Genomic DNA, 18,656 nt, shown 5'->3' on the forward strand with positions numbered 1-18,656 from the left:
GAAGTCGGTCCAGCTGGAGCTACAGTCACTTTCAAGGGGCTCTATGCCAAGTCCCTTTTCTCTACAAAACAACTTTAAGACAATGCCTCAAAGACTACCCAGAACAAGCTCCAGCCTAAGCATTATCCCCACTCACGTCTGCCATCATGGAAAGCTAAAAGTGAGTGAGCTTGTACTGAGAACCCTGTCTGTGCTCACACAGCTCTGCATGCCTCCCATTCTAAAATCCTTCCTTCCCAAGTTAACTAAAGGTTTTCTCCTATATCCTTTAGAACTTGGTCAGCATCTGTGAAATGCTCCATCTCTCCTACCTCTTCTCTAAATTCTGCTTTTATTTTCTCAGTGTCTCACCAGAGGGCACTATTGCCATTTGAGTGAGAAGCCCTCAATGGCTGGGAATCCCATCACAGCCCCACGCCCATGGCAGGAGCATTCTGATTGTGATACTACCTGAGCTATGGGTCACACAGCTGATTGCCAGCTACAGTACCCTTATTTCTCCTGCCAGCCTCCATACTGGGTGAAGGTCTCTCCATTTTTCCTGCGGACAGTGGAAGACTAGGGAAAGAGCACAATGGGGAAACTCCGAGGGGAATGGAGTGAGGAAACTGTAGAAGGTAGGAGGAGGAAGGGAGTCCTGTATGCATATATAGGAACAAAGACTAAGTAAAGATGAGTGGATGAAATCTAGGCTTGTCTTGTTTCTTTCAATTTAACAATCTTAACCAAGACAGAACAAATTCAGAACAGTCGGTAAATTATGCTGTAGACAACTAATAATGTACTCCACTGACATTAAAGAAGATATAAGCTTATCACAATTATGCAAGCACGTGTACGTATTTAGCTCAGAAATAACAATGAATGGAAACAAAATACAATGGGACAACATTGGCTGTGGTTCATCCTGGCTGGGCAGGCTCTAACAGGAAGCTGCCTGAAGTGACGGGAAGGCAGCACTGCAAACTTCCACCTACTTGCACTATTGTCATGGCGACTTGGTCTCCTTGGGGGTCCTAGGATGCTAGGAAATCCTCTTCGCTTTCCTTTTTCTTCGCCTTCCCTATCTTTCTTCATACTTTGCTAAATATGAATTAAAGAGAAAAATAGATTAGTATATAGATTTCTCTTGCAGTTCTCAAACACAGAAACCCAAACCTAATGGTCACTTGGAAGAAAATGGCTAAAGAGGAGGCTTGGTACTTAAGACTGTAACTGCATCAAATTCGAAGTATCTTTCCAAATATTTTAGAGCTGACAATTTAAAACTGTCAGTTGTATAAAGTGGGAGTTTTATGAAGCACATATTGGGAGCTTATGATAAATAATTCTTTCAGCCATGGAACAAATACTCCCTTGAGTTCAAAATGTTTCACGGTGGCACGATGCTAAAGCTGGGTATACAATGATGAAGTAGTCCTGCAAGCAAACCTTCAGCTGTGATAAGTATCATACTCCTGGAAATGATATTGAATATAAATTCTTTTGGGGGGAGTGTGGGTGGGAAGAGGCCGAGTGGGAACTAAACTCAGGGCCTCACATCTCCAACAAATCCTCTACCACTGAGCTACAGCCCTGGCCCCTCAGGATCATAAATGAAAACACAGCACTGTGGTGGCTGGAAATGCTACTTTGGCTAGACTGTTATTTTCACTTTCAACTGTGTCATGATGAGTTCAAGTATGTCCAAATTTCTCCACAGATTGTGTGTTGTTGTTGTTGTTTTTGCTTTCCGAGTCACAACCGGCAATGCACAGGGGTTACTCCTGGCTCTGCACTCAGGAATCACTCCTGGCGGTGCTCAGGGGACCATATGGGATGCTGGGAATCGAACTCAGGTTGGCTGCATGCAAGGCAAACACCCTACCGGCTGTGTTATCGCTCCGGCCCCCAGATTGTATGTTGTTTAAGACAGGGACTATATTTTATCTTTTTTCTATCCACATGTTTAGTACTAAACTGATGAAAAAGCAAGTATGAAGAAGGAAATACTATAAGAAATGTAAAGGAACACCAGAGACCTGAAGACACTACTGTTACTCATTTTACCTTGATTTTGGGAAGGAATCCAATCCGACCCCGCTTATGCTCCAAATTTCGAGGTTCCTTCACTTTTACTCCCAAATGCTTCATGTACATGAGAATTACATACTGCATCGTTGAACTAAAGGGGGAAAAAAGATGAGAAAGAAGTCTTATTCAAAAATAAGACCTTGGAGGGAGGGAAAGGAGAGCAGAGTAGATACCAAATGACTTCCAACCCACATCGTGGGAACCTTAGAAAGAAGCCATTAAGTGAAAAAAATAAGGAATGAGGTATTCCTGGCAAACACTAGCAGAAACTACAATATATATCAAATAAATTACAGACCACCAGAGGGAGACAGTTTATATGTTTAACTTAAAAGAAAGAAATTGTCTTTTAGAATTGAGAGCAGAAGAGTTTTTTCTTGAAATTCTAGTAAGTTCCATTACCTCTTATCCTCCTCCACAGCCTGAGCGGTCATCCTGCAATTAAAAAATGCAAATTAAGAGTCATATGTTTAATTACTACTAAACCCAGATACCTAAAACAACAGAAATGATCAGAATATTTTGAACCTGTCACCTAGAATAAAACACTGAAATAGTCAAATCCCCCAAGAACTGCTTCTCAGGCTCACATCATCATGAATGCCCAACAGAGGCCCCAGGCCCTCTCCCAGCCTGTCTTCCTCTCACTCTTCCCTCCCCTTCCTACCTTCCCTTGGACCTGTAAACTGTTTTCTCACTCTTTCCCTCCCCCTTCTCTTTTATACCAAGCAGTAAAAACTAGTAATAATAAAATTTTTTTAAATGTCTGATAATGGAAAGTACTTCCAAAGTCCAGGATTTCAAATCAATGAGCATTTTCAACCGAATTAATCAATGAGAAAACTTATTTTAATCAAAAATACTTTAATCAATATCCAGAAAAAGGAAACATAGGAACTTGATTTAAAAATAAGAGCAAAACTGGAAAAAGCCAGTTTCTCAAGTAGTGTGAAAAGACAAACAGCCCCACACAGCCCACCTGACAGCCCCGCTGAGTTTGTCCAAAGTGTAGTTCAGGCATAACCTCAGGAAGCACTTCCATATACTTTTCTATAACTTACAACACTTCTTCAATTTTGGTGACAATCTGCTCTGCACAGGCGCGCTCCTTCTCCAAAGTCCCCCGGTCCTTGTCTCGCTCTGCATCAAGTTTAGTTAGTTCACTTTCGGCCAAGGTCAACCCCATACTACGTTTCTGCCTAAAGAGAACAGAAGAAATTTCCTGAGGTAACTTAAGGGAAAAACCATCTTCCTCCGGGGAGTTCATCAGTTTCCAGAGCCGTGAGTTTCTAACAAGAGGCAAATGTCACTGTTTTCTATTTGGGGGTCCATGTTACCTAAGACACTGGAGGGGAAAAATAATGCTAGAGACAATCACTCCATGGAAAACAAATTCTAAGGAACACACTTAGCTGAGACATAGCGCTGAGTCCAGATTCTGGATGCATATGGGATCAGGACTATAGACTGAGTCTCGCTCTAATTCTTTGGCCTCAGACGTTCACTGTGTTTTACTAACAGTGATGCAGAGGCAAGGCCTTGATACATTAACCTTCCCTGAGTTGAGGAAACTCATTCAGAACCTCCAACCCCAGCAGCTCGCATCTCCCACGCTTACCGAAAATCTTCCAAATGTCGCTGCACTTCTGGGTGGACTCTCTCCTGCATAGTATGAATGTAGTGGCGATGGAGATCTTCAGGAATCAGTTCAGGTCTTCTTTTTTCTACAAACAGAAAAATTAAGAAATTACTTGATCTAAAGGTATGTTCTGAGCATAACTGGCAAAACACCAAAGCTATTTGGCATTAACTTGAGGCGAGACAAAGAAAAGGTTTTCAATGCATTTCATCTCAGAATTCAGAATTTATCTACTTTTTGAAAGACTTTCTACTGTGATCCAGATGATCTATTAGTCACCATGTGACAGATAAAACCTGAACAAGCTATGTATCTATAAGAGATGTCATTTTCCAGGATAGTGATGCTTCAAACTTACCAAGATCTACTGATATTTCATCAGGAACAGAAACTTTCAGGTGCTAAAACAAAAATGCAAACAAAAAGTGAAATAAGGAATTTTCAAGAAATATACATAACTATCAGTACTTGAGTAAAGAGATACAACTTAGATACCTGCTCGTACACACAGTCACATGCACGCTCATTTACTGGCTTCCACTCTGAGTTTCATAACTCTGTACCTTCTATTGTTTAAACTTGAAAACTGCTTCTCAAGAAGCATGCTATAAGGAAACACCTATATGATTTTACTAGATGACAATATATAAATTTTTACAAGAGCCTCTGCTGGAATTATTCAACAGGACAGTGCCAACCTGATAGTTCGGGGGTGGGAGGCAGCTGGTGCCATCAAGGCCACCCTAGCAGTGCTCAGGGACAAACAGGGCTACACCTGGTGGTCCAGGGAAAGGGAGGGGCAGAGCTAAACACCAAGGATCGAAATTAGGGTCGCATGCATGAAAGGAAGATAGCCCTTTGAGCTATCTCTCTAGCCCTTGGTTTGGAATTTTTATCCCCTCATTGTTGAAATCATATGAATGCATATCAACTGCTTTTTTTCACTCACTAGCCTAATTATGATCATGGATAAGTCCAAATATACCCTTATCTATTCAAACATAAATAAATGATAACCCCCCTCTATCCTGTAAAAGTCATATACTTACAATCAATTTAGCACTGATAAAAATTAAGAGAATAATCAATAACAGATCTAATATAGATGCTAAAATGTACAATAAAATTCAAAGACATGGGCAGGAAGACTGGAAATCGGAGTTCAGCAATTCATTGTGCTGAAAGTAAAGGTTATGAAATTAACTTGTAACTTACTGCAGACCGATCCAGGAAAAACTGGTGAAACTCGAGGAAGACACGACGAGTTTCCTTGGAATTGGTCTGTTTGTACAGGTCAGAATAGAGATAACAGAGCTGCAAAAGGAGAAGAAAAAAAACAGGGAAGAAAATGAGATGTGGTGAAGAAGGGGAGCTGCTGGTTTCTCATTGAGTGGGATGTTTGAAATACACAGTTACCATCAACAATGAGATACTGCCAGATTCCCAGGCCTTTGAAAATGACATTTTAAGTATTTTTCCTATAGGTCATGGCATATTTAGAAAAGTAAAAGAGGCTCACTCATTTTATACAAGTGGAAATTTTATGAATCAATGTAAGAACTCTGAATTGGCTGAATAATAAACTACATACCAAAGTTGCAGGGTCAAACTGTGAAACTACATGATGTAAAAAAACAGCCAAGTGAGCAGGGCGAGACTTTAGCAATTCAATACTCTGGAAACAGCTGCATTGCCCATTGATCTAGGAAAGAAAAAGGAATCAGACATCAATACACAGGAGCAAAATGGAATATAAGATCTACTAACAGAAAGAACTATCCAAATTTCACTTTTACCTAAAAAAAAAAAAAAAATAAAAATTTAAGACTTAAAACTCACAAAAATTTATAAACAACTTATGTTGATTCCTCTGGAAATTTATACTCTCTTGGGGATTAGAAAAAGCCTAAACTTGGTAGAACTCAAGTTTACAAGATGATAATCAAGGAGGTCAAACATTCACAAATAACGCTTTAAAAAATATAAGAGAAAGGCTTTTTGCCTAATAATTAAATAGTTGTTTTTTTCTTCTGTTTTGGATTAATCACAAAATGGTGATAGGAAATGAAGCTGTATGGTTTTTAAGTAAGACAACTCCAGGAATATTAACATAATCCCCAAAATACAGAACACAGAAAATAGTAATAAGGCAACTAAGTCAACAATTTCCATGTAAGTTTTTGCAATATGCAGAAAATATAATTATCTCCTCAAAATAAAATCAATTCTACACAATCTTAGAAAATACAAAAGAAGAGAACATTATCTCAGCCCTTTCTGAGGTCAGTATTACCCAACTACCAAAACCAGACAAAGACACTATGAAAAAAGAAAGCTAGAGAACAATAGCTCCCATAAACAGAAGCCAAACACACACACACACACACACACACACACACACACACACACACACAAAACCCAACAACAACATCAACAAAACCCCCGAATTTGGCAATGCATAAAAAGTAAATACACTGCAACCACTGGCATTTATCTTAAAAACAAAGAGCTGTTCTGACATGCTAATATTCATCAATATAATTTACCAGGCAAAGTGACTAAATTAGAAAAATAATTGTTACGTCAACCATTCAATAAAATTCTAAAATCGAAAAAAAAACTAACTTTTGGGAATAGTTCCTTAAGCTAATAAAAAAATATACAAAAAAACTCTAGCAAGCACCCTATTTAGTAATACAATACTGAATGTTTTCTCTCAGATAACAGGAATAAGGCAGGGAAGATCCGCTGGTTTTACCACTCCAGATTCAACCTCATGTAACCAGTGCACTAAAGGTTACAAACAAGAGAAAAAGGGTCAAAAGACTGGAAACAAGGAAACAACTTTCTCTATTCAAAGGCAAACACAGCTGTCTTAAGTAAAAAAAAAATCCTAATGGGTTATTTTAAAAAGCAGGAGAGAGCCAGACAGTTAAGGCTGGGTGTGCAGGTCTGGGTTCAATCCCCAGCACTGCATGGTACTCATTTCTACTGATCAAAGCAAAAACAAGCAAGGACCCTGTGCTATGAACCAGTTAACTTTAGTTCTAAGATTTAGCTTCAAAGCCTTCCAAGTATTACTTCCAGAAATTGGTGGGGTTTGTTTTTGTTTTTGCCACAAATCAAATTTTTCAGAAAATTAGTAACTTGCTTCTTGGAGGAAAGGTCATCACCTGTTCATGTTCTGTACCAAAATCATCATCCTCTGCTCCAATAATATGCGGTGTTGTGCGTGTTAAGGGACTCCCAATAGGACACTGAGCATCCTGGGGAAAGAAGAGAAAAATGATCTGGTGATCAACTTCAGAGGAAGCACAAAGCCAAATCATTAAAAAGATGTAGCACACTCAACCAGCAGGATTTTTTCTCGGTTCTCTTTAAGTGTTTCATTTTCAAAGTGGTGGGTCTCAAATATTTAAGGCCATAACCCTCTTAAGCAACGGGAACTATCATAATATTGACTGTCATGTGGGCAGGGCAGGAACCCATTTCCTCTGGAAAATAATCAACCATCTTTACTTACTACACTCGTGGCTATATTCTTATGTACTGTTGATAGATTTGTAAAAAAAATAAAATAAAATAAAGGCAATAAAGAGGAAGCAAAAATGAGCAGAAATGGTACAACAAAGGAAGCAAGGGTAGAGAGGTTAATCAATGATTTCTATAAATTTGCAACAAAACCATCACTAAACTCTATTTTTTCCTTTCTCCCCTAGGGGGCCTCCCTAGTTCAGGGGACCCAGTGGTTACTTCCATTGATTCTCAGCCAACCAGATGTGCAGTTCAGTGAGACTGCCCAAGGTTGCCGTGCTGGTAGGGCCCTGTAGTGCCAGGGACTATCAGGGTCACCCCATCGATATCTGAGCACCCTCAGGGCTGCGCCCAGCGATGCTTGACAGGTTAAATAGTGCCCAGGATCAAACTCAGGTTTTGCATGCACCCTAAAGGCTATCTCCCCCATCCATCTTCATCTGTGTCTGATGCAGGAAGTTTCCAGTGCACAATGGCCTGGAGTCGTTTCTGGCCAGGTGACTCGCCATCATGAGGGCTGTTCTGTACACTGGGAGCAGCTGGCCTTTACCCGGCCTCTACCAGCGACCAGATGCCAGTAGGAGTCATGAGGAACAGAACTGTTTCCAGACACTGCCAAATGTCCAGAGGGACAATATCGCTCCTGATTAAAAATCACTGGCAAAATGCAATGAAGTTTTCAAATAACCACAGAAACACTTCCATAGAAACAAAGATAACAATGTTACAAAATAAATTTGTGGACTGCTGATCTCACTGCCTTGCAACAACAGGTCATCAATTTGCCAACTCAAATACAAAGTTGGATTTAGAACACATAAGTTTATAAAGCACTGATGTATAAGGTGGAAGCGATGGAAGGTTTGATGACCAAAAATACTAAACTCAAAGATCATAGAGCATTAAGAGAAATAAAAACCTGGGACAAGTAAATCTGACAGTAGTTGAACAAGTGGGATCTGGAGAAAGCAGAAGGTAGCAGTTTAGGATTCATCTTCAGAGGAATCATAGCTGAAACTATGCATATGGGTATACTACACATAAGAGTTTACCAAGTCATAAACTAAGTGAATAATAAGTGGAAATTTTTCGAATTGTGTGGCAACACTTACCTGAACCTCCTTGAGTCTGCCTTCTATTTGTGATCATTCTTTCTTTTTAAAACCAATGCTTTTAAAGGGTTTAAAGCTTGGGCTGGATAGAGAGCACAGCAGATAGTACTCTTGCCTTGCAGATGGCTGACCCAGGTTCAATTCCCAGCATCCTATATGGTCCTGAGCCCGACCAGGAAGTTTCTGAGCACAGAGCCAGAAGTAATCCCTGAGTACCACTGAGTATGGCCCCAGAATCAAAAATAAAGTACAAAATTTGAAAGCTCAAAAGAAACAATAGAAGTTCGTTCAGAGTAGTTAAGACAACTTCATATTCTAAAACTGATTATGGTCTCTGATTTCTTAATAGGTCTAACACATACACTGTTAAATTATTTAAAACAAAAAAAAACAAGTATTAACTTAGAGATTTTCAAACTTATTTGACCTCCAGCGCCCGCCCCCCCTTTCAGGGGAAAAAAAATTTACTCAGTTCCCCCCAGTAAATCTACCTTTTTTAAGAGAAGAAAGAGAAAGTGTCCCCACTATATCCCTGGACCATTAGTGCAGTCCTGGGGGCAGCATCTCTCTCTTTGGGGAACTGATCAAACTGGAAAATAAAATCAGAATGCTAAAATAATCAAATGAAGAACAATCGTTTCAGCAATTTCATTTCTGAGTATATATCCCAAGTAATAATGAACAGATATTTAACTTAAAATGTTCATGGCAGCATTACTAACAATAGTCAAAAGGTCAAAACAGCTCAAGTACTCATTGATACATGAATGGATAAACAAAATAGGGTATAAACATACAATGAATTGTTATTCAACAATCCAAAAAGGAAGGAAATTCTAACAGGCTTCAGCACAGACAATTCTTTAAGACATTATGGTAAGTGAATTAAGTCCATCACAAAGGACAGACATTTGGGTTCTACTACTGACTGAGGTTCCTGAAGCAGTCAGGACAGAGATGGAGGGAGACAGAGGGAGGCGGAGGAAGACAGACGGAGACATCAGCCATCTAAGGGCTGGAGGAGAGTGAAGGGAAGTCAGATGAAAAAGTTTGATAGGGCGGTTGTGATAATATTTCACAATAGTGTAAATGAACTCAACACCAAAAAGCTACATTGTAGCACTGTAGCACTGTCCTCCCTTGTTCATCGATTTGCTTGAGCAGGCACCAATAACATTTCTATTGTGGGACTTGTTGTTGCTGTTTTTGGCATATTGAATACATCATGGGTAGCTTGCCAGGCTCTGCCATGTGGACAAGATACTCTCGGCAGTTCTCCAAAAGGGGTGGAAGAATCGAACCCAGGTCAGCTACGTGCAAGGCAAATGCCCTACCCACTCCAGCCTAAAAAGCTACACTCACACATAACTGACAGGATGGTAAAACATGCTATTTTAGGACAAAGAAACAACATTAAGTCCATAATAGGATAAAGTAGCACTAACTAAAGATTTATTAAATCTTTATTTCTTTCTTAAGTTTTTCTCTAAGGAATATGAAAGGCAACAAAAGAATATATAAATATCAACTTTGTCTGTCACCTAAATTTAAGGAAAACATTACTGTCCATGCATTCAATACTCACAGCATCCTGAATTATTTCACTTTTCTCCTGATTTTCCTCTTGATAAATCCTCTCTTTCAGGCCACTCTTGGGACTCTAAAGGGGGGAAACGCATTCAGTACATTTCAATAAATCCACCAAAAAGGCCAAAAGAGAGAAAGTAAAAATGGTGTGAAATATTCTGAATTTCATGTTTGTATCTGAAACTATTCAGCAAGTTTCATATAATATCTCACTCTGCTACTTTTCTTGATTTTGGTAAATTACTTCTTTTCCAGATGTTTCAGTTCTTGGTTGATAAAAGAATACAGAGCAATTCCAGTTTACTTCTCTAGACTATAGGGCTAATTTTCACTCACTAACTCTTATTAGTTGTATTACACATCTTTAGGGACCAGACATAACGCAGGACACAGTGGTTAAGGTTTTACATGTGGCTGACCCTCCCGAGCCCTGGAACCACACGGTTCACCGAGCACAGCATTCCCATCACTGCAGGATCCTCATGTTGAACAACAGCCCATCTGGGTAGAGACTCGCCAGGGCAGCTCCAGCCCCGAGTCTATCTTTATTCTTCTCTTCTAACTCTCTCTCTGAAACTAGTATTTCTATGCAAGTTCAAAAGCATTTTAGTCTAATAATGACAACCCCTGTGCTCTCAAGAAACAGTGCGGTGTGGTGGAGACAAATCACGAAAAGAGTTCAGCAGCACTGGAAAGGGAGAATCGGACAAGGTCATCAAAAGTAACAGTGGCAGAACAAAGCAAAGCCCCTAGTAATCTAGATTTGACCCTTGGCTTCTAAAATAGTCTCTATCCAAGTCAGCCATGGCTGTTATGTACTGTTACATAATAACTGTCACTGTTCTCCCTAGGAAGCTTTGTTTATATTTAGAGGGCTGGCAGGTACTTTGGCGCTCAACAGACACTTATCACTTAATGCCTGGGGGAGTTTGGCAAGCTAGTTAACTCTCTTTGACTTGAGCATTACTTTTGTAAAGTTAAGATAACAATAACTGTTTGGAGAATTAACTAAAGAATGCAAAAAACTCATTAGGGCTTACAGTCTATATGCCCAATAAGTTTGACTATGACAATTTTACTCTTATGGTAAAGATGAAATTTTTATCAAAATCTTTAGCCTACCCAATTATAAAATTCCTATTACTACTTTTAAGGACAAAAAAAAAAATTTTCTCAAGTTTTACTAGCAGGAGGAACTGAGTCACTGAACCTGGTCTTTAAAATATTATTTAAATGATGCTTAAATCAGAGATTTTTTTGTTGGGTTGGTCTTTTTGTTTTTGGGTGACACCTGGCAGTGCTCAGGGATCACTCCTGACTCTGCCTCGGATCACTCCTGGTAGACTCTAGGGACTATAATATGGGATGACAGGGATTGAACCCAGGTCAGTCAAATGCAAGGCAAGTACCCCATCTACTCCAGCCCTAAACCAATGATTTTCATTTTTTTTAACCATAACACTCAAAGAGAGAAACTGTATGCTAATAATTACCATGTGTGTGCATGTGTATACTTATGTACATATAGTATTGTGTATGAATTAATAAAGTCACAAGAAGTTATATCTTCTACAAGAAAAACTATTTTTTATGTTAATCTTTTTTGGGTAGAGAAAGGTAAAATGCTAGTTCTAATTTACTATTGATTTCACGATACTTACAATTTTAAAATCATTTGGAATGCTTTCCTCATTGCTTTAAAAAAGAAAAATCAATTAGGCTATTATTCCCATTAATGCTCACCAAGTATTGTTAAAAATAATTAAGAGTGAGCTTAGTTTCTCTATATTTACATATGATCACGTAGAACATAGTAAGCATAGATAGCTTCTATGTATTTATATCATATTCACCTTAAAGTATTATCCTCAACAAATCTGTTCAATTGGCAATTTCTGGGTTAATCAAGAAAAGTGTTACTAAACTTGGGCAATTAACTGCATTTATCCAATAGGACAAAGTCTTTTCCTCTGTGTAATGGCAAAATGCCCCATGATTCAAGACTGAGTCATTCTGACCACAAATGGAATATTAACATGCTCTCAAAGATATCAACAGTTGGCCTCTCCGTTCAGAAAGCACTAGCATTAAAAACTTTTGTACCCACAAACAAGAATGACTGCTGGGAAATTCCATCTGCTCAAACGAAACATTTGGCAATGATGTCCAAGGGAAAAAGTGAACTCAGAAATAAAAAACTCTTACACAACAGTGTCCAGATTTTCTGGCCATCAAACTTGCTTATCTTCAAGATGGGAAAGATGACAAGTCACTAGTTAGAAAAGATTCTTAACTCACAAACTTGAAATCTTACCAAGAAGAAGACAACAAAATGAAATGAAGAATACTCACATCTGCATTGTCACTGCTACCTCGGGAGGCATCTCCACTGCTGTAGTCCAGTCTCCCGAGTCCATCCCCAGACTCTGCTTCAAGATCACTGCCTGTGAATGTGTCACTTAAAGGCTTGGAGGATGTGACTGTAGCTCCATCCTAGAAGAGATGAAATACATAAACACGCTTTTACCGCTTTCATTATTAACTACACAAACAGCTGAACTACAATTTAAATGTAGTCTGTTTCATGTGATCAAGAATGTTTTAAATACGTGTGTATATGTATTCCATTAGCAAAATATTTCAATCACATGTTTAATGCATACCAATAAAATCCAATTGAGAAGAATTACAGAATATGTAAAGCATTAAAACTTGAAGGCGTAAGTAAAATTTAAAAGCAGGAAAGTGATTTTTTTTTTTAGTGGAGAGAATTAAAGTTCAAACAACCAAATGAGCAAAAAGATACGATTTTGTTAATTTATAGTATCTGTATTTCCTAGTATCTGTATTTCCTGCATTTGTAAAAATTATTACGATATAGCTAGTAAAAATTATTAAAATATATCTTCTAGGTAACTGTATTCCAACACCTGAGAATTTCAATAAACTGCCAGTTCTGGGACATAATACTTTAACAAACTGTTATTAGCTTTAAATCAGGAACCACATTTTCACTATTCAGAGTAAGAATGTTGTCTTTGCTCAGTAATAAACAACAGCAAAAACAACAATATAATGCAGTCAATATTGCTGTAGCACAATAGTCAAAATGTCATACCGCTAAAGGGGCTGAAATAAAAAAATAGTGCGTAATGGGAAATACACTAGCACAGGAAATAGAAAGAACTTACAAGTATGTAACCTTCTAAAAGCAGTTCAGGCCCTCTTTTACTTAACAACATGTAGAATGATTTTTTAACTCTAAAATGAACAGATTATGTGTTTGAGGATGTGGCTCATGGAAAAGTGTGTGCATCTCATGTGTGAGGCCCTGGGATCAAGCCTCAGTGCTGAAAGATGTAAGTAAATAAATAAATAAAATGACCATTTTGGCTAGCTGATCACAAAGATTTCTTTCAGTTCTACGACTTCATGGCTTTCACTTACAGGCCCAATATAGAAAGGAAAAAAAACCTCATCAGCTTTTACCAATTTTAAATGGGATACTCTGTTTGCCCATTTTGCTTTAAGATGAAATATACAGAACTTTTACTATTCTAACTCTAAAAATTACAGTATAAAAAAATTACAGTATATAAATCTGGTTGACTTATGTAAATACTGAGCCGTTACTTTGAATGATACTGTTATCTCCTCAATTTACAACCACGTAGCATTCCATTGAAATGCTTTTGAAACTAAAATATGTAGTTATTAAACATACTTTTAATTCATCAGATTGAACTTGAATTCAAGTTCTATCACTTTTGAGCTACATGTAATTTAATCAAAGTTTCTGTAAGTGTATATGAAAACGGAAAAACAAAACTTAAGTGGGTTATTATACAGATTAAATGAGAATAGGCTTGTTTATATATTTTAGCACATATCTTACGTTCCTACTTAAAGTTCTCTTACATATGATAGAATGAATCTCAAAAATGTAAATATACATATCTAACTACTCCTTATTAGTTTTTCACATCAAAACAAAAGCACTTAATTTTTAGAAAAAATTATTATGGAACAAAGAAACATATAAGCAAGCAAACAGAAGGTAACATTTCTTTTAGTTAATAATTATTTTTATAACATTCTACACAGGACATCCTGTCAGTCTATGCTAGAAAAAATAACTTAGAAAAAAAGGCAACTACAATATTCTTTGACACATTCCCAGAAGAAAATTCTCCTGCAAAAGTTGGGTAGCACTTGGAACAATGATGCTACCTGAGCAGAGCCTGTGGCTTTGGATAACTGCTCTTGCAGCTGAGGAATGTGTTTCTTGGTCTCTTGGATCTCTTTTAGCAATCTTTGGGCAGGTGTTCGGTTGTAATCTTCCTGCAATAACTGAAAGTTATAAAAAATATTTTGAGAATTAATAACGGACGTCAGTAAGATATTTTAAAAGTCCATTCTTAATAAAAGATTTAATGGCACTGATTACAACGCTGTTGGACTGGGATTATGATAACCACCAGCTCAACTATGCCAACTCACATTTCCACTGGCCTGCACAGCCCCATTTCTGATTTAGTACCTGTAGCCGTTCTTGCTCTTTCTGTAACATTTTTCTCAGAATTTCTACTTTCTGGCTATGAACCACATTGTTTTCCTCCTAGAAAAAGATAAACAAACAAAACCAAAACAGGGAAAATGAAGCTAAAATGAGATAATGCGTCCACTCCAATTTTTAATATCTATTAAGATTTTTTTTAGTCCCAATTATTTTAAAGAAAGGCTTTTTTAGACATTTAAAACAGGTGAGGAGGAAATTTCAGCTTTCCACTTTCACTCTTACTAAAATTCACAATCAATCACAAATCATCCTGTTATTCATCGATTGCCTCAAGCAGGCCCCAGTAACGTCTCCTTCATCCTAGCCCTGAGATTATATTCAAGGCTCTTTAGGAGAATGAGACCCATCATTGTTACTGGTATTTGGCATATTGGGTACGCCACGGGGAGTTTGCCAGACACTGCCGTGTGGGCAGGCTACATTCGGTAACCTGCCAGTTTGTCCAAAGTAGGAATGAGATAATAAGATGTCATAATAAGATGTTGCGCAGCCGCGAATGCAGCCTCGCGGTTCCGGGAGCTGGTTTTTACAGTCTCTGAGTCTTGGCCGTTACTAAAATTAAGTTTTTTTTAAAGAAAACTAACTACCAATATCAGCTGGAAAAATGAGTTTCCTTAAGTACGAAACAGTTTTCTTATTCTGCTGGATCTTCACAGTTAGTTCCCATAAGTGGCCAAACTCCCCCATACTCCCATGCCTGCCACATATTCTCCTGTGGCAAAGCCACGGCTCACCCTGCTGGGAGCTGGGCTGGGCAGGTGATGGTAATTGGGGTCTCCCAGGTGAAGGTTCTGCACCTGAGCCACAGTCCTGACCCTACTTTAAATATTAAGACAATGTCCAACTCATCCCATGGTAGCCTCCTCTATGTCACAAACTATTTTATCAAATTAGTCTTCTAAATTCCCACTACAGTCACATTTCTCTCCTGCTTAAAAAAGTTTTAATGGATTTTTACTATCTAATTACATGTATATTGGCCTGGGAATTGTTGATTTTTTTTCAGAATATACAGTTTTGGGTCTCAGGCTCATCTCCCACTGCACACACCCTAAACAAGCACTCAGCAAACAAGCAACTGATCACGTTCCAAATGTACCTGGTACTTGGCTTGGCTATTTACCAACTTTCCCTACCTGGGTTGCTTTCTCCCCACTGCCATCACTTAATGTTACCTATTTTACTGTAGCACTGTCCTCCCATTGTTCATCAAGTTGCTCAAGCAGGCCCAGTAATATCTCCATTGTGAGACTTGCTGTTACTGTGTTTGGCATATCGAATACGTCACGAGAAGCTTGCCAGGCCCTGCCGTGCGGGCAAGATACTCTCGGTAGCTTGCTGGACTCTCCGAGAGGGGCGGAACAATTGAACCTGGGTCAGTATTTCAGGCTGGATTATATTATATTTCAGGCACTGGATTCACAATAAGAAAATGAAAAACTCCTGTCCTCTTAAAGTACATAATCTATGGTAAGTAAGGGCTTGAACAAAAGAGCTATCTTTAATATATTTTTGCAAGGGCACCATTTTATACACAGTATTTGTTTCATTAAACCTGTTAACCTAATACTCTGTAACGATTCTGAGTCACTATATAATTTTACACTAGGTTGTTGTTGAGAATCTTGAATTTAAATTTATCAGCTCAGCACCTCAAAAACAAAGCAGAAACACTGCACACCAGCCACGCCTTGGCAGAGCCTTACCCCCATGAGCACGGGACTAGTGATCCGCTCCATGTTCCCAGAGGCACCCGGCGAGTGAGGGGACGTCAGGAGGGGAGACATATGTCCAGTGGCTGGTGGCTCCACTTCAGACTCAGCGAGCGGAATCTGGGGCGACCCAGGAGGGCGTCCCTGAACAGTGAGAGCTACATAGGAACCAGCTGAAGGTGGGGCAGTGGGAGAAAAGAGAGTGGAGGGAAAACAACACCATCAGACTTTCTCACAGCACATCACTGCGTCAGTGCCACAGGAAAAGAACTGAGCATTCTGTCTTTAGCAAACAACCTAACTCTAAAGGAACAATGTCAATTTCCCTGAAATATCACCTACAGAGATCAGATATTCACTACAAGCCAACTAAATTTACAACCCCAAGATTATTTTTTAATTTAAAGAAGAATGAGTTCTTATAAAACACTTAGAAATGGCTATACTTAATTGATTTCTTAAACACAAATCTTTTAAATATGTCACTAATTAGGATGGGCTGACTAATGTCCTAAAGTACACTGATATCATACAAAATTAACTTTACAAAACAAAGAACAAAAAATATTCCACAGAAATATGAAGAAAAAAAAGTAAGAGGTTAGATTTGAATTTTAAAAAATTGAAGGAGAAGAAATTCATTAACTGTATAGTAGCATAAACACATTAATCTACCCAAGGGATTAAATCCAGTTCACAAATTATTTTGGTAAATTACATTTTGTTGAAGCCACCACGCCCATTCATTTAGGTTTTTTGTCTGCCAAAGTAATCTTTCAGCCATGTGCAAGGCAAGCATCTTATCGCCATGCTCTCTCTCAGCCCATTCCCATTCACTCTACTTTGCATTCATAGCTGCTTTCTTGCTTCAATGACAGAATCTAGCAGAACGCCATATGGCCCACAATGTCTAACATACTGACTGGGCCTATAAAAGGAAACGCTTGATGATCATTTCTTGAAGGGCTCCAGAAAACAACTAAAATAACAATCACCTACATTTGATTAGCTTCACCACCTCCAAATGATTCGAATGAGTCACCAGAGTTCCATTCACCTGTAAGAAAAGGAAAATAGTATATGTCAGATACATTCTACTGAGATAATGGATAAACTGACTTCAGGAATTATTATATATACTATAACCAATTATAACAGTAAATGAGTCATGTTAAAATATGTGTGTGTTTACTTGGTGAGTATGTATATATATGACATATACATACATTTTAATATTTCTTTTACTACTATTCTATACGGCAGTATTTCTCAACTGGAGATCATATGTCTCCATAGGTCCCCAGAATATTCCAAGAGGGCCACAGGTGAAAATCCCATAAATGACAGGTCAGACTACGGGACCAACCCATAGGGCAGGGAGTACCACAGGAAAAAAACAAGGTTGAAAGGGGACCACAATCAGGAAAAGAATTAGAAACACTGCCATAAGCCAGCCTTAATTTAAATTACTTCTTATAAGAACAAAAGACAAAACATACCATGCAACAGATTTACAAATGCTTCCACATTGAAGAACTCTTGTAAATAGAAAAGTTTACATACTTTTAAATTTGTCAAAATCATAATAAATATTTCAAAAGATGGAAACAATTGTGGAAATTATAAAAATCTACGAAAAAATCTCAATGTAATTTTAGCTCTTATTTAGATAGGCTAAATGGTATCCAAGTCTCCACTAAATCATTCAAATTAAAACTATAAAACATGGATCTGCCATCTGCCATTAATCTTTTCTTTAATATAAGTAAAACTAATTTCTACAAGTTGACCTCTTGGTGTGTGAACAGAAGCACACATGCTTATTAACCATGCTGCTAGAGACTAGACACACAAACACATCATAGTTGCTCTCCCGCCCCCACCCCCCCGCCCCCCATGGTTGCTCTTTTCCCTTAACTACTTTACTGTAAATACCTTTCAGCGGGGAGGGACCTCCCAGTGATACTTGACCAACTGGGCCATGTGGTTCAATGCAAGGGACCAATGGTGTAGCATTACTTGGACTCAGTGGTGCCAAGGGCTACCAGAGCCAGCTGGGGCTCAGGACATGTGCATGCAAAGCTGCTCCCCAATCCCTGAGCTAGCTCCTTGCCCCTTACCCTTTTTTTGGTGCTGGGAATCAAAACCAGGGCCTCCCACGTGCAAGACAAGCGCACCACTGCTGAATACCTCTCAACCCACACCTTTCAACAGAGGTAAGCACAGCCCTGGTTCTTCCTTTCAAGAGAGGCAAACACAGACCTATTTCTTAAAGTTGCAAGTGAAGTGCAATTTATGTATCAAGTCTCAGCTGATCTACTTTTGTATTCTGTTTTGGTTTTCGGACAACACATGGCACAACTCAGGAATTACTCCTGGCAGTGCTCAGGGGACTAAATGGGATGCCAAGGATTGGACCA

At 38.6% G+C, this 18,656-nt stretch overlaps 1 protein-coding gene across 3 annotated transcripts in view; it reads right to left on the reverse strand.

Moving 5' to 3' along the window:
- The window catches only part of ARHGEF12 (Rho guanine nucleotide exchange factor 12), a 138,708-nt gene that overhangs the window by 27,266 nt on the left and 92,786 nt on the right, over window positions 1–18,656 (reverse strand). For 2 of the 3 annotated variants that reach the window (XM_056108184.1, XM_056108183.1), the window contains 15 exons: window positions 17,236–17,293; window positions 16,231–16,409; window positions 14,486–14,563; window positions 14,176–14,295; window positions 12,298–12,438; window positions 9,944–10,018; window positions 6,886–6,978; window positions 5,304–5,414; window positions 4,928–5,026; window positions 4,071–4,113; window positions 3,692–3,797; window positions 3,135–3,272; window positions 2,476–2,508; window positions 2,050–2,164; window positions 978–1,083 (listed from right to left, as the gene is read on the reverse strand). In XM_056108184.1, coding sequence (XP_055964159.1) covers window positions 978–1,083; window positions 2,050–2,164; window positions 2,476–2,508; window positions 3,135–3,272; window positions 3,692–3,797; window positions 4,071–4,113; window positions 4,928–5,026; window positions 5,304–5,414; window positions 6,886–6,978; window positions 9,944–10,018; window positions 12,298–12,438; window positions 14,176–14,295; window positions 14,486–14,563; window positions 16,231–16,409; window positions 17,236–17,293 — 1,495 coding nt within the window. The remainder of the gene's footprint in view (window positions 1–977; window positions 1,084–2,049; window positions 2,165–2,475; window positions 2,509–3,134; window positions 3,273–3,691; window positions 3,798–4,070; window positions 4,114–4,927; window positions 5,027–5,303; window positions 5,415–6,885; window positions 6,979–9,943; window positions 10,019–12,297; window positions 12,439–14,175; window positions 14,296–14,485; window positions 14,564–16,230; window positions 16,410–17,235; window positions 17,294–18,656) is intronic. The other variant, XM_056108185.1, reaches the window with a different exon arrangement.

The sequence above is a fragment of the Sorex fumeus genome, unplaced genomic scaffold (genome assembly GCF_029834395.1).
Source record: "Sorex fumeus unplaced genomic scaffold, SorFum_2.1 ptg000198l, whole genome shotgun sequence".
Classification (NCBI taxonomy): Eukaryota; Metazoa; Chordata; class Mammalia; order Eulipotyphla; family Soricidae; genus Sorex; species Sorex fumeus.